Genomic DNA, 15,569 nt, shown 5'->3' with positions numbered 1-15,569 from the left:
ACCGTTATGATACAGCTTCAGAAAAAGAAGGGACCAAAGAAATGAGGTTGAGAATAATGGGGAGGGGGAAGATCAATTGGGATTCCGAAGGGGGTTGGGAATCAGGGATATAATCGCAGTAGTGAAAACAATTGGAGATATACAGAGCGAGGAAGAACTGCAAATCTGTGCCTAGTAGATCTGGAACACGTCACATGCTTTGTAGGGGTCGAGATGAGATAAGGAAAAGATTGGCTCCCCTGGAACGATTCTCAAGTTCCTAGGAATAACTGAACTGATCAAAGGAGGGTGCAAAAAAATGCTTAAATACGTTTCAAAAATAAAAATGTTCCAGTCAATGTTGAGAAACTTTTTGGTGGCAGGAAATGAGAAAGGGCTTCATGTACTGCCATCATTGGCGGAAAATAAGTTCAAAATTTAATCAACTGTAAAATGAAAACTTAAAAACAGTGTTTTAAGTCTGTTGCAGTTTTTGTGCACAAGCGAAACGCGAAAGTATATTGCTATTACAGGAAGATAAGACAAGAATTAATGAAACTTATTGAAAATGCGAGGGGTATTGAAAAATATATATTTGATGATGGAATACCTACCCTTCATATTTCTGAATCACAATAAACATTTTCACAGATAAATAAATGTTATAGGTAATGAAGATTAGATTTTTATTCTAATTTTTTTTTTGTAACACACTTGTTAATGAATTTTAACAATATAATATATTTTAATATTCTGAAAAATTTCATTAACTACTTTCAATAGATTCTTAAAGTTGTAACTGAAGAGTTTGACTACGGCAGCAAAATTAAGAGAAACTAAACCCAGAAAAAGGTATACCAATAATTGCGAACGTAGTAACATCAATAAAAAAAATTAAATATTAATTATAATACAGCTAGTCTTACAACATCCCCTATTTACAATGAAAATAAAAGTACAACAAAAATGAATTAATTGTAGTGTATAGAGCTACAGGAAGCTTCTTTTTTAAAAAATATGAAGGTACAGAATTGTCAAAAATTATACCAGGCATTAACTTTCAACTATATTCACAGCAGCACCTCTACAACTTTTGCTTTTATTTAAACAGATTTTGCAAACTAAATTGAATTCATAATTGACGAATTAATTATAAAAAAGTTAACAAGTCTAAGAAACGCTAATTGAAAAAAAAAAGGAAATTTATTCGTAACGATAACAACTCCGCATAGGCCCAATGTATACACATACTCAATTGACATCTAAAGTATAATACTTGCATCGTCTAATGACAATTTAATTTGGTTTGCATAATTTACACTTTGGTTAACAGCCAATAACGTAGACTTTTCGAGTATAAAGCTTTGTTCCAACTTAAGTAACTGGATTTGTACTGTGTTAATTGTGGATATTATTTACCTTTGAATATGTCAGTGTGTAAACTGAAAAGTTGAAATTAGTTTGACCACAAATAAAAGTTATTGTAAGTAGCGTGGTGATTGGCAGAAATTTCGACTCGACCTAGTGAACCTACTTCATCAAAATATTCGAATTTAATCAAGGTACTAAGTAAGCACATCTACATATACTATTACGCGTTACGCAACACGGATTTCCATTTTCGTTATTCGTCATCTGTGTCGCCATCGCTCGAATAATCTTGAATGGGTATCGGCCTTGCGAACGGCGCAGATGTCATTTGCCTACAAAATGAACTGTTCGTCACCATGAACAAGTTGCTATTTTGCTTACGCCAACCGACGATAATGATTTAGCCACTCTTCAACCATTTGAGCAACCAATAATGGACGTTTGTGTAGCAATTGCTGTGCAACCAAGATTCCACCCTCTGACTCGCAGACATCTAACCACTGCCTTAGTATAGTCTCCTCTTTACCTAGCTGAAATTTGATTATAAAAACTACAGCAACCCAATGAAATTAGACACACCATCAACAGAAAAAATCTGACATTAGTTTTCTATTTTCAATTAAAACTAGATTCGAAAATCACCTCAAAAATGATAAGGAAGAATTACTTTTTCCTGAAATTGTCATTATGAAAAAGTGTTCTATACAGAAACAAAAGAGCATTGTTGTAGGGATAGATATCACAATTAAAGAATCCAAAATTGAGACAAGCATATAACAGTCCCCTTCATGTAAAATAGGACGAGATATCCCCTCCACCGCAATATTAAAAACAAGCAATATCTGCAATCTACAATACATGTTGTTTAACCCCTTTTATTGAATGAAGTTTAATAAAATTTAAAATCAATATCACTTTTGAGCAAAAAGCCGCATGAGTAAGTGAGTAAGGGACGGACAGATAGCATATCCACATTATAATATAAGCTATATATGATATAATACAAGATGTGATGGAAAATAATAATATAGGCAATTATGGTTTGCAGTATAATAAAATATAAAAAATATAGAATAGAAAACCTTAAACGTAACGTAAATTTAATTACGTGATTTATTTATTTATAATTCATTAACAACAAATGTATCTTGAAATGAATTGATTTATAATAGTAAATATAATAATATAGTATAATAAAATATTTTCACAATTTATAACAGCGCCAACTATTTATTACTTCGGCGTCGAAATGGGAACCTAGGCTGAAACGCAATTCGATATGTTTATATAGCAAACTCAAGTCTTCTCGCGTGCTCCCAAATGATCTTGAACATTCAGAACAAAACACATCACATTTCCCGGAAAAATTGCGCCACCCCGCCTTCGTTTTATTTGGCTTCGGCACGTGCAGTAATGATGCGTCAAACTGTATGTGCATTTCAATTATTGGTGACAAACAGAGATAAAATTTGATTCAGTTTACGATCACCTTTTATCCCTCTATTTTTCCTTCTCTAAGGTTATCTCATTTAAATCCTGCTCGTTGCGATCAGAAATTCCGTTATCGCTGCGAACGCTAATTAGTTGCAAGATAAGCAAGTGTTATTACAGAGTTGAGTAGATGTTCGTTTTGACGAAGCATTAATAAATTAAGGAAGGAGGAAGGAAAGGGTTTTCGGTAAAGGCAAGGCAAGGTGTGTTTGGGTCAGTTCTAAGTGCGCCTGAATATCGCAGGATTTTTAAAAACCGATCATGAATGCCCTTTTCTCTTCCAGCATTTTTATTTTAATTTGCAGAATAAATTTTTGTCTTTGTAAATTATTTAACTGTGTGTTTAATCGAGCCCAAAGTGTGACTCAGATAGTTTTCATGTCAGATTTTTCTATTTGTGCCCAAGAATTATATCAGGTGTTAATTAAAATTTGTTTAGTTAATTCTTTAGAATTGTGAAGAGTTGATCGAACGATCGACTGTGTCTTTCAAATTAATAAAATTTAAAACCAACATTAGGATTTTTCTTTATAGTGAATGGCAGACGTGTACAGGAAAAAATTATAAACTTCAAGTAATTTAACATTTTTATAATATTTAATTATTGACCGCCTGCGTGCGGGGTATTATGTTCAAACAAGCTTTGTAAGCTTTTCTTTCTTGCAGAGATTTTGTTTTAATTGTTTCGGAATACATTTATGTTATTGTCAATCGACTAATTGTTTATTAGGATCCTTTGTGCGATCCAGATAGCACATAATTAGCAATAACCTGAATTTTTTCTGTTAATGGAATCCAACTTAAAAAGTACAAATAATGTATAATACTCCATCACAATACCTCTGAAGCAGTTAAGAAGTGCACGTGCAGCAATTTGCGTTCTCTGTCCATCAGTGGTAGAAATATACTTTGGAGCTCATCCGGATGTTGCGTTTGTGTGCGATCAAGGCGACTGCTGTAAGGTTCAAGTGGAACGAGTGCTGAAAAGTGGCCACGGGAGTATCCCAAAGCGATAGGTGTTCGATCACAAAAGCTTTGCTCCCACAGTAAGGGCAAATAAACACCTAAAACCGTCAATGTAAAACCTTAATTTATGACATACAACCCCAACCTTCAAATCTAGCATATCCTAGTGCTTCTCCTCGAAAACTTTTAACAAATTTAACCCCATAGACGATTATGGGGCGTCTAAGAATATGAGCTAAGGCAAAAATATGTAACTGTTCTAAACTTGTTCCAGGTTGACTAGCTAAAGACAATAAACTCGTCCAGTCCGTCTCCCATTGCCCTTCTTCTAGTGAAAAATGAAGAAGGGACGCTTGGGTAGCCTCATACTCTTTCCACCGGGGATAAAATCTGAAATATAAAGTCTGCACACTCTGTCAGCGAAGGGAAAAACTTACAGGCGACCTCCTTGGTTGAGACTTTCCGCCAAAGCTCGCCTAAGTGTATTGTCTCGATCGAAAACGCCCCACGTCGCTTGCATAACTGAATCCAGCAGGCAATCGCCGGCAGAACGGTTCCAGAGTGCATACAATCGAGAACCAAGCCTCACAGTGAGCTCAAGAGACCAATTAATTACGGCGGGATCGCTCTCGAGCTGTTCTTGCGCATCTTTGTCTAAGAGCTCCGTAAATAATTGCTCCTGAACTGGTCCAGGAAGTTCTTCAACCTCTGCAAGTGAACGGTATAAGATAGGGCTTACTCGGTGGCCTACCAACTAGAAGGAATGGGGTGAAGGGAGAAGAGCGCTTTTAGAAAATACTTTACCTGCAGGAAGGGCAAAGGTGGGTAATTCTGTAACGTAGTTACAGGGAAAGCTGCCTTTTCTTTGACGTATCGTCGAAGCGAAGTGTCTTCTTATATCTGCCGCTAAATCAGGTGCAACATAACTAGGAACACGTTTTACTCCTGAACCGGACCCTTCTATTTGGGATAACAGGATTGCAAGTATATCTTCTCTCTGAAATCTAAACATTTTTATAAATTTCAGTGATACAGAAAATACAAAATATACAAGCATAAATTTGGATCTGGGAGCAGTTTTTTCACTAATCATGTCAGGAGGGGAACCTTCCTTATTTGAAATTCAGGAACCAATAAATTGATATACAGAATGTTTCAAATTTTTGTAATACACAGGGTAACATCATAATCATGACACTCACCTTAAAGCTAAATGAACTAAAGTATCCTCAACATCAAACGCAGACGCTCTATTTAACATAGCCACTTCTGCAGCGGTAAGCTTACGTCTTGGATCGCCGCCCGACGACAAATACGCCTCGATAGGATTAGGATCACCTTCGATTATTCCCAAACAAGCATTTAACCAATTCCAGTCAGCCTGTCGCCTTAACTGTCTCATTTTACGTTCCGTATCATAATTATTGGAGGTTTGCGAAATGGATGTATCTGTAAGATTTTGTAACGGTCAAATCTTTTAACATTCATCGGAATTACCTAAAATATTAGGGCTGGTGCGGTATCTCGAATCTACGTTGGAATCGATGTCACGCTCGGGCGATGACATTATAAGACTAGATGCTTGCGATCGTTGATTGTTTGGAATATGACCGCACATAGAGCACTTAATCGATTTCGGCCAATTCTCGTAAGTACACATCTAAAAAGTGGCACGCTTAGATTTTGATAACAGCGGTGCGTTATCATTGTTTAAATGCTTTACAGTTGAACAATATTATGAAAATATTATTTAGGCGAAAAAATACTTTTATTTCTCCCTGGCCTCAAATTTAAAGCCCCCCCCCCCTTATTTAAAAAAATGTAGAAATTAAGGTACACAGCTTAGGTGGCCGCGACGCCTTCCAATTTACAGTCAAGGTACAATAAGAAAGTGACATTATAACATCAGAAACCAGTACCAACAAACGAATCCTCAACATTTACTACGGTTAAGTGGAGATTTTCCCCTCTCCCACCTAAACCGCAACTTCAAAAAACTTGTATGCTAAAGAATTGAAAAATAATCTACTTTCAGTTTCGAAAATGATGGGAGTTGGAGTGATGCCCTTTAGACCTATTTGATATTGCATTTTGGTATTTGTTTTTTAGTATTGTTGTTTTGTTACTTTTGTTTGTTTAAATTGTTAAAGCCAGAACCGTAGATTGCTGACAATGTAAAAGGGCAAGTCCGGTTTTGTTAGTAAATAAAATAAATAAATAAATATATTTGTATTTTTTTCTTATTTTGACGAGTACTATCACCCCCTGAAATATCTGCATGACATTAATTAACACCCTGTAATAAACAAAAGGTAAGTCATAACCTAAACAAAAGCTTGCAAAGACTTAGAATTACAAAATAATACCATGAATTCCAAAAGAGTTCCTTAAGAATGCCATGAATGCCAAGCATGGGCGTACGCAGGGAGGGGCAAGGAGGGGCAGCTACCCCTCCCTGGCCTGCCCACAGGTTACGTTTTATGTTTGTTAAGAAATATCTATAAGAATTGTCTTTGTTGTTGTTTATATCCACCTATCTATTTTCGCCCCGTATTTTTTTTGCATATTTAATACAAAATTAATTGATATAAAAGCGGTAATAACTAATATTTTGAGATATAATAATTTCGAAGACGTTTTTAGTAACTATTACTTACCTACTAAAAATAAAAATGTATATTAGGTGTTTCATTAAAAATTTTTTTTTTTCGCCAATTTTATTTTTTGCCTCTCCCTAGACCAAAAGGTGCGTACGCCCATGAATTGCCAAGAGGTACACCAGAATTCCACAGTGGCCCGATACCGGAACCCTTAAATAATAGTTCAACATAGTGGTGCAGAACCGGAACCCATGTTTCATATAGTTTCCAACCCCTGCCCCCGACTGGTCGGCATGCTCTGCTTATTCAAAAAAATGTAGAAATTTGGAACATAGCCCCAAAGAATTTTAAACTCATTTTATTTACTCCGAAAAAACATGGAAAACATCCATAGTTTTTCTGACGCTCAGTACGTGAGTGTCCAAAAAATTAGACCCTACTGTCAGCACGAAAAGCAAAACGAAAAGTATAGATAGGTGATTCACGTAGCCTGTTCGTTAGAAGTTTTTAACCTTGCAGTTGAACTAGAACCTGGGTATTTGATTTACAGCCATAATCGACCATTGTGAATTGAAATAAAATAATTTCAACATGGCGCATCTTCCTCAAAAATACCGGAAGTGGCGCCATCTTGTTTTTTAATAGACACATACCATTTTCTATTTTTTTTCTAAGTGCTATTGTATTCTAAATTCGACGCAATTAAGATTTACATTCCTATCAGTCATAGTTTTTGACATTTTGATTTTAATTGCTAACTTTGAAAAATCGCAGCAGCCACGGAAGCCTTTTCAAGACTTTGATAGGTTTGAATTGATATCAAAAGTTTGTTTAATTCTACAAAAAAATTTCGTAAAATTTCCGTATTATGTTACCAAAGCCCCCCCCCCCCTCTTTTTTTTAAAACAAGAATCCAAAAAATAACCCACTTTCTTTATGCACATATGAATACTACTATAAGTTTGACTTTTTGGGACCTTGTAATATCTTACTACCCATGAAAGATAGAAAAAAAACGTAAAAACTGCCTATTTGAGATATTTTTTCGTAGATCCAGTGGCGTAGTGAAAAAAATTTTTTGACACAGTTTCTAAGATTTGACCTACAGTTGGTATTTTTTAAATGCAACACCCTGTATATTTTACCCTCAATTTTTTTGCATTTTTTTCCTGATTATATTGATGCATCATTATGTCATATTTTTCAAAATGTCAGAATACCGTCTGCGATTTTATTGATTGGTCTCGGTTACTATGGATACAACAAACAACACAAAATCTCCATGAATCTATAGTAGACCAATTTAAATTTAAAAACCATAATAAATTAATAACCAAAATAAAGTTTTTATTTTTGGTACATGGATAAATTTAAAAAAAATATATACAACATCAATATAATTGGAAAAAAATGCAAAACAAATGACTTTGAGAGATACAGGGTGTTGCATTTAAAAAATGGCAACATTGGGTCAAATCTTGGAAAGGGTGGTCCAAACATTTTTTTGACTACGCCACTGGATTCTGCGTAAAAATTCGACAATAGGCAGCTTTTATCTTTTTTATATCTTACATGGGTATAGTAAGATTCCAAAAAGTTAAACTTTTCGTTTTCACCCTGTATAAACTGAAAAAACCTACATTGATGCTGTTTGTGGTAATAAAATTCACAAAAAAGTGGCACCCAGCCTTACGTTGACTCTGTTCAACTATAAAGGATTAAACAATGGGGTTACTTACAGGACATGTCCACTTCTGTGTTGTTCTTCTGCTGTTTTCGATGTTTGTTAAACTTGTAGGAGGGCTGTTCGTACGAGATCTTGACAAACTTTGCGCAATATCGGACTTCTGTGTTACTCTCAAAGGTTGTGGGTTATCGTGTAATGTATTGGACGACAGCAGACCGGGGTTACCACATTGAATACAGGTTTGATCATTGGATGTGTTCATAGCGTACATACAAGTTTCGCACGACCAATTCGATTGGTTTTCACAGGGACCTGCGGCTAATCCTGGCAGTGTACTCGATTTATCGTCGTTTCCATGTAATCGATAAATATCCTCGCTATGGAAAGGTCTCGGACCACGACACATCGTGCATTTCTGGGATGAAGGAAAGTTTTCGTACGTACAATAATCACAGGACCATTTTGTTTGAGTGTTATCACTCATTTTTATTAACAAATAAAGCTTATTTGTGTAACCTGACTGACTTACTACTATTTAATTAGCTTCAATCCACTTAATGTCATGAGTTTACCATGTTTCGCTTTTTTAGTCCTTTCCAAGTTCTGAACATGTAATCGCAAATATTCACCAACGTAATGTCACTTCATATCTGCAATTATACAAAACAAGGGCACTTGAAAAAGAAGGCTTTAATTGAATTATTTAATTAGATCTTTGGCACTAACACAACTTCCTGACAAATCAACATAACAGTATTTTGTTGTGCCAATGTCACCCATTTTTAGACTATATAAGCAATATAAAAGGGAACCGTTTCACAAAGCCAAATTATAGAAACATATTCAAAAAATGTTTTGATGTGTTTTTATGTCCCTGGGTTATTATTGTGTGTATGTTGAATCAATACGGGAATTAGGGCACATAATTTACATTAAACTGATCTTAATATCCGTCAATTGGTAATCTCACCTGGCTGAAATATTTCCACTATTTTATTTGGCGAAAAGGCACAAGGAATTATGCTTTTTGTTGAACGAAAAACAAGTAATTTAGATATCATTGGTGGTAAATAATTGGATGGCTGTCAACTCTATCAAAACTTCATGACATTTTTTGACGTATGACAGCTACACCAGCCTGACCAACATTTAATTTGGAAATGTCACCAACCATTACAGTGGTGGTGCTAAACGATTCTTTATAAGGGGACTTCCACTTGTATTTCGGTCATGGAGGTCCAATGCAGCTTCTTTTCTTATCGATAATGGAATCGTTTGTATTTCCGGTCCCCTCCAGTCATGTTTTGGACAGCCTTTTGGTTCCTTTGCCTGGCTGTCTCTAGAACCCTACGTTGACAGAACTGTCGCAGCTGTTGTCTGCATGGGTGACCCTATAGTCTGAGTACGATAGAAATAACGGAAACTTCCCATGTATGTTGGTTCTTAAACGTATCTCAGCAAGGGGATGATTATTCGCATGGTCGTTTCTCCAAAGTGATGTGCATTCTTCTACTGTTTGGCAACTTTCTTACATAAGGGAGTTAGAAGGATTGGACATGGTCCCAGGAGCTGTAAAAAGAGGCCAAGTAGCAGCAGCTAGCTGAATGCACAGCGTGCTGAACGCCTAAACCCTTCATCTTGACCGGTAGACTTGATTGACTCCAACTGATGGTTGGGGGTAACGAGACGCTAACTGTACGCGGTTTGCAGACATCGTAGAAAGCACAGATACCATACCTACATACTCCTGCAATAGGTACAAATTATTAATGCGTAGGGTGGAAAAATGAGCCCTATTGACAATTGCCAAAGGAATGTAACGCCATTATAAAAGTTTGATTCGAAAACGCAGTCGTACTTTTCAGGTAACCAAAAGCATTGATTATACACACTCTTAATCAATGCCAAAAGGGTCTTCTCAGCTCGTTTTAATTATGAAATTGAAGAATAACAAAACGTCCAATATTTGAAAATTAGAATCTCCGCCACTGGTAAATCTGCAGCTGTGTAATATTTAAACGTCACACCAACATACATAACCAAAAAAGTTTTATTATTTATTTTGGTGTCATTTTATGTTAAACCATAGAGTAAATAACGTTTAGAGATGCCACGGGATAGGGATTGCTGGTTTATAACAATTTATGGCCATGCAATGCTGCTATCTAGTGACAAATGCTGGTTGCTGTATTCGAATCTGTTATATCCGTCTATAGGAGCCTTTAAAAGAGCTTAAGATATTTCAAAGCTGAGCTTTAAATGAAATTACGTCATCATTCATGAAAGTTGCGATTGCAACTGTACTCCAGTGTAGGTAGTAAGTAATTCGAAACCGCTACATATTTATAGTATGAGTAAGTTCATTCACAACGAGGGACCTACCAGCTGATTTCATTCTGTTTATCTAAAAATTAACTATCATAATCCAGTATTAACCGAACACCTTAAAAAATGTTAAAAAGTTGAGAGAAAAAACTTTCAATTGTAATAGTTATTTGTACAACTAGTTTTGAAAGTGTTACTTTTTTTCATGAATTTGCAGTTTGAATCAAGCGAATTCATGAAAAAAAAACACTTTCAACATGTGTTGTACACGAAATTTTTTTGCATAGTGATCCTTAATAATCTATAATTGCATAATATCATTGACATTCGCCATTTTCTGTCACTCAACAATTGAGCTATTGGCCATAGACAGGACGAAACGCCATGGAAACGCATAGTAAAAATCGTGAAAAAAAGTACCACTTTCCCTACGATTTTTTGACAAAAAAAGTCCGGTAAATTGATAACTATGCAAAAAAAAACTTGCAATTTAATAAGAGTTACCTACTCGATTCATAGAGGTATGAACGTATTGGTATGGTCATTGGTATATCGTTGGATTCGTCTTGACACAGAATACAAATGGGAACGTTACCAATTACGAAACAGTCACATTTACTTCGTTAATTATGCGTAAAAAACATTTTTTAAATCGTTCTGTTATACAATTTTTCATGGATTATTCCACAGCAAACGACAAATTACACAAAAATCCATATTTTATCAAAATGTCTCATTTCATTTATTTCCATATTAGTCCAGGCCACGGTGGTATAGACCACCGTATACCACCGTGGTCCAGACTAAAAAGCTAGCTGCTAAAATAATTTATTAAAAAAAAAAATTAGTTACGGGGCAAAACCGGGTTTTTCAGGCAGGTGAAATGATTATAAATTGGGGAAAAATAATTAAAACAGCTAAATTTTTCCGCGGGTGAAATCCCGGGAGTTGAAAGGGGTGGAAAGCGGTACATATTTTGCAAATTGTGGGAAAGCAATTAATTTTAGACGAAAATGGTCAATACAAAAGTTATAGAGAATAAAAAAATGAACAGCTTTTGTATCTGCACTATTTTCACATAACCAGCATAACCTCCAGTTTTCCTAGAAAATCCGGAAAAATCGTTTTTTTCGTTTGAAATTTGGAGGAAACATAGCTTGTTTTATTATAAAAAAGGAGAGATTTTTGGGACCGTAAAGTTGAACCGTTTCCGAGATCTCACAAAAAACCACCTCTTTTTCAAGGAGATGAAAAATCTATCATGAAGTTTATTCCAGGTTTTATATCTCAATTCTCAAATCATTTATTGTTTTGGCCGGTAAAACAGACGTTCTTATAGGGAATTTTATTTTGCAAGTTTATCAACAAGCCCAACGCAATTGCATCAGCTGTAAAACATAGCCAGGAAGAAGAGTAAGTGAACAAAAACAAATTGTTCAGGAAGCGATTTTACTTCGAATTGCTTTTATTGTGGTAAAAATGCAGAAAAAAGAAATAATAAAGATGTTTTAACTAAAACGTTGAGCATAAGGAAACAAAAGACAATATTTTAGCAAACATTAAAGATAAGCAAGAAGATAGATTTCGAAAAAATCTTTATTAACATCCAAAACGTTCATTGATCATGTCAAAAATCATGTATATCTTAAATCTGTTTTTCCAGTTTTTGGCGATTTTCTAGAAGTTTTTCTATAGGAATAATAATTTTTATTTTTGTTTATTAAAATATAAGTCTTCCCTAAAATTTTACTACCCCCCGCACCTCTGTGCGATGAAAAAAAATAGATTTTTCATCTCCTTGAAAAAGATGTGTTTTTTTCAGAAATCGTGATATCTCGGAAACGGTTCAATTTTCCGGTCCCAAAAAAATTGTCTCCTTGTTTGTAGCTACGTTTCCTACAAATTTCAAACCTTTACGACTTTTTTTCGCAAAAGTAAGAACAAAAAACGAAAAAAGGTTTTTCCGGTTTTTCTAGGAAAATTAGAGGTAAGTAATGTGAAAATAGCGCAGATAGAAAAGTTGTTCATTTTATTCTCTATAACTGTTACATTGAACATTTTCGCCCGAAATTAATATGTACCTATTACCACAAATTGCCAAGTACCACTTTCCACCCCTTTCAACCCCCGGGATTTCACCCGCGGAAAAATTCAGCTGTTTTAATTATTTTTCCCCAATTTCTGATCATTTACATCATATCCATATTACAATAAATCATAGTCGCGCAGGCCTTGGTTGGAGGTATTCGTTGACGTGATGGTATGAGTCGAGGTATGAGTTGTTGGTGAAAATGTGAAAAATTCACCGACTTGACTTTTAAATTTTTTGGCCGACGTAGGCGTCCGCAATTCTTGTGGAAGATGGTAGAACAGTTTGATCGCCATGCACCTGGGGGAATCCTCGAATAGTGTTGTGTCGCACAGAATTGCAGAATTTGATGCTGATTAATTTTCCCTTTCGGAGTTTCTTGTAGCTTTACAAATAACGAACTTATGGTCAAAAACCGAAAAATGTTTAGAAAATGCGGTGGCGTTCATTTATTTTCAAAGATACGAACAAATAACCATTAACAAAACCCTTAGTAATTTTTTCTCAGCTTTCTAATGGTGCTAACTTAAAATTTTCATGACTTGTGGGTTTCGACTAAATCACATAAACTTTTTTATGTCACATTGGATTTTTACGTCACTCGATCGAGTTATTAAATTACAATGTGATCCAGTGATGGACATTTCCAGTAGGTAATTCCGTATTAGGTTTAGTAGGTGGTGGTTGAACCTTGGACATATCAAAATTCAAAATAGACTCAATAGAGTTGAATAGACCGCTAACCATAGATTTTCCTTTGATAAAGCAATGAAGCGATGGATAGAGAAGATAAAATTTCTCACAGCAGCTAACAAGTCGCGTAACCATGCATGTTTCCAAAATTTTGGGAAAAACGGAAACTATTAAATATAATAGGTCGATAGTTTCTTAGATACCCATATCCACAGACCACAAATGCCCCCAATTATCACGAAACACGATACGAAAGAGACATCGCGTTTTAATTATTGTTTATTGTGCAACCATGCAACTTAAAAGATTTAGCGTAGATTGCCGGATGAGGTCAAATTAAATTCTCTGGTAAACAAATCAAAATATAGGAATCTACAGTAGGTTATTAAGCAAAACAAAAGGTCAATATACCCCGATTAAAGGCAATTTTGCCGAATATTGCAAATATCTGGGTTTTATGTCTTCAATTAATAAATATTTATGGCCCCCCATTATGTAGATAGGTATTTAAACATGTCTTCATTCAATAATATAACCCTTTTTTTTAATTCTTGGCGCGCACATATTATAAATAATAATATCCAGTCACAATGTAGACGCAAGTTATGAAAATAAAAACCATTTTGCTGGCTGCGCAATTTATAGGTATGCAATGCGTGGGACGTACGACATGTATACAGTTACATAATTATATCATAAAAAGCTTGGTACTCGCGAGCTTTCAATTGCGTAGGTTTGAATCCTAGACGGAAAATAAGTACACTATTCTGGAATTAAGAGGGAGACACTTGATGCATTCAATGGCCATCTATATTCAAGGATAGTCCCTAGCCGACAAAAATTTACACAGCGCGGTATCTCTAAACGTTGTTTACTCTATGGTTAAACAAAAACAAATTTGGGTCTTGTGCATAATTATTTGTTAACATCTTTAAAAACGCTATTATAAATGGACAGTAGCTCAGAAGGTACCTTAATGCAAATTGGAAAATTTCATTTCAAATAATATTCTCCCGGTTTCAGAATTTCTTATGGACCCATTTGGGTTTGATTTGCCAAAATTCGGAACATACGGCGACATGGGCGAATGGAAACCGAAAAGGTTTGTGATCGAAATTGTTATTCTCCGATAATTTCTGTGTAGTAATTTTAAGAAATCGAAGCATTCCAAAAAACCGAGAACCCGCGGGAAGGCAAGGGAGGAGGCCGAGACGTACACTAATTATCAGAATGTGCTAACTAAGAACGAGTCTCTGAAAGGCGAATGTAAGGAATTGAAGAATATGAATAAGAAACTCCTGGAACAGAACACCAAGTTGCTGGCGGAGTTGAAAAGGGTGTGTAAGAATAGCGACAGTGTTGATGCTTTTCACAATTCTATAAAACACGAGCAGAGAACAGTGGGAGTTGTTTTGAGCACAAATACGTTGGTTAGTTTGTGGACGGAACTGTCGAAAATTGTTATTCCCGAGTGTAAATGTTCGGATGATTGAATGTTTACTTTATGACTAGTATAGAAATCTAGAAATAAGAGCATAATCATGTACTATTTTAATTTATTGTTTGTATTGTATAAATAGGTATTGATTAAAAATAGAACCTTTCGTTTAATGCATAATCTCATATACATTCAACCTAGGTAAATGCATCCCTGAACAAGTACATGATGCGTAAAGCTTGGTTTGAATGTGACAAGGGCAAATACAGCTGAGATGGGCTCTGTAAATCTTTTTAAAAAAATTCATTTATGAGCTAACTTTATGCTTCAAACTTTGAAATACTTAACACAAAAGAGGGGGGCGTACATAACGACCTAGTAGCTTGTATCACTGGACACTACGCTAGCCTAAGATGATTCTAAATGCAATCCAGAATAAAGCTAAATGTTCACGAAAAAGCCAACGAGTTGTTCATCTGTAACGGATCAAGTCTCAACTGTCCTAAAACAAAATACCTAACCTCATCTCTTAGGCGAACAAAAACTCCCCCATGCAATCACGAGAATCCCTAGTGAGAATAACAGCGGGGCTAAAATGTAACAGAAGGAGTCAATTTGAGTACACCCTATTTTTGTAGGTGTGTCTAGGTGCATCCATATTTTTTATTACTTATGTAAAACTGTATTGTTATTAAACCAATAAATTATTATTTTCCAATGAAGAATCTTTAAAAAAATTCAAATTCAAAACTGTCATTGTCATGAATTCCTGAGCATCCTGAATACATTTTGTAAACAATTTTGTTACAAAGGTCACAGCTTACTTACTATCCAGCTGCACAACTCTCTTGGCGGGAGCGGTTTGCGCCATCTACGCGCTTATGCCCCGCCTCTTAGGGTAAAAGACTGCATTGCCTGTTTGGCGTGCAA

At 35.3% G+C, this 15,569-nt stretch overlaps 2 protein-coding genes across 5 annotated transcripts; one reads left to right on the top strand and one right to left on the bottom strand.

The window, feature by feature from the left end:
- Window positions 1–706: 706 nt before the first annotated feature.
- LOC116175994 (ubiquitin thioesterase trabid) lies at window positions 707–9,221 on the bottom strand. Of its 4 annotated transcripts, XM_031494409.1 has the most exons (11): window positions 9,065–9,221; window positions 8,624–8,744; window positions 8,147–8,509; window positions 5,305–5,467; window positions 5,010–5,256; window positions 4,612–4,811; window positions 4,245–4,515; window positions 3,953–4,197; window positions 3,682–3,905; window positions 1,732–1,880; window positions 709–1,682 (listed from the first exon to the last, which is right to left on the bottom strand). In XM_031494409.1, the coding sequence occupies exons 3-11, from the start codon at window positions 8,498–8,500 to the stop codon at window positions 1,604–1,606; spliced, it is 1,932 nt and encodes a 643-aa protein (XP_031350269.1). In that variant the 5' UTR covers window positions 8,501–8,509; window positions 8,624–8,744; window positions 9,065–9,221; the 3' UTR covers window positions 709–1,603. The 4 variants fall into 4 exon arrangements, with proteins under 4 accessions (XP_031350268.1, XP_031350269.1, XP_031350270.1 ...); XM_031494408.1 differs by having other exon boundaries at window positions 707–1,682; window positions 1,738–1,880; window positions 8,147–8,744; XM_031494407.1 differs by having other exon boundaries at window positions 710–1,682; window positions 8,147–8,744.
- A 903-nt stretch (window positions 9,222–10,124) lies between these two features.
- Window positions 10,125–14,812, top strand: LOC116177485. The gene is made up of 4 exons (XM_031496472.1): window positions 10,125–10,171; window positions 14,083–14,169; window positions 14,225–14,303; window positions 14,346–14,812. The coding sequence occupies exons 2-4, from the start codon at window positions 14,151–14,153 to the stop codon at window positions 14,692–14,694; spliced, it is 447 nt and encodes a 148-aa protein (XP_031352332.1). The 5' UTR covers window positions 10,125–10,171; window positions 14,083–14,150; the 3' UTR covers window positions 14,695–14,812.
- The last annotated feature ends 757 nt before the right edge of the window (window positions 14,813–15,569 follow it).

The sequence above is a fragment of the Photinus pyralis genome, unplaced genomic scaffold (genome assembly GCF_008802855.1).
Source record: "Photinus pyralis isolate 1611_PpyrPB1 unplaced genomic scaffold, Ppyr1.3 Ppyr1.4_LG7, whole genome shotgun sequence".
Taxonomy (NCBI): domain Eukaryota; kingdom Metazoa; phylum Arthropoda; class Insecta; order Coleoptera; family Lampyridae; genus Photinus; species Photinus pyralis.
The sequence above is the reverse complement of the archived record's forward strand: the minus strand, read 5'-3'. Positions and strand labels throughout refer to the sequence as shown.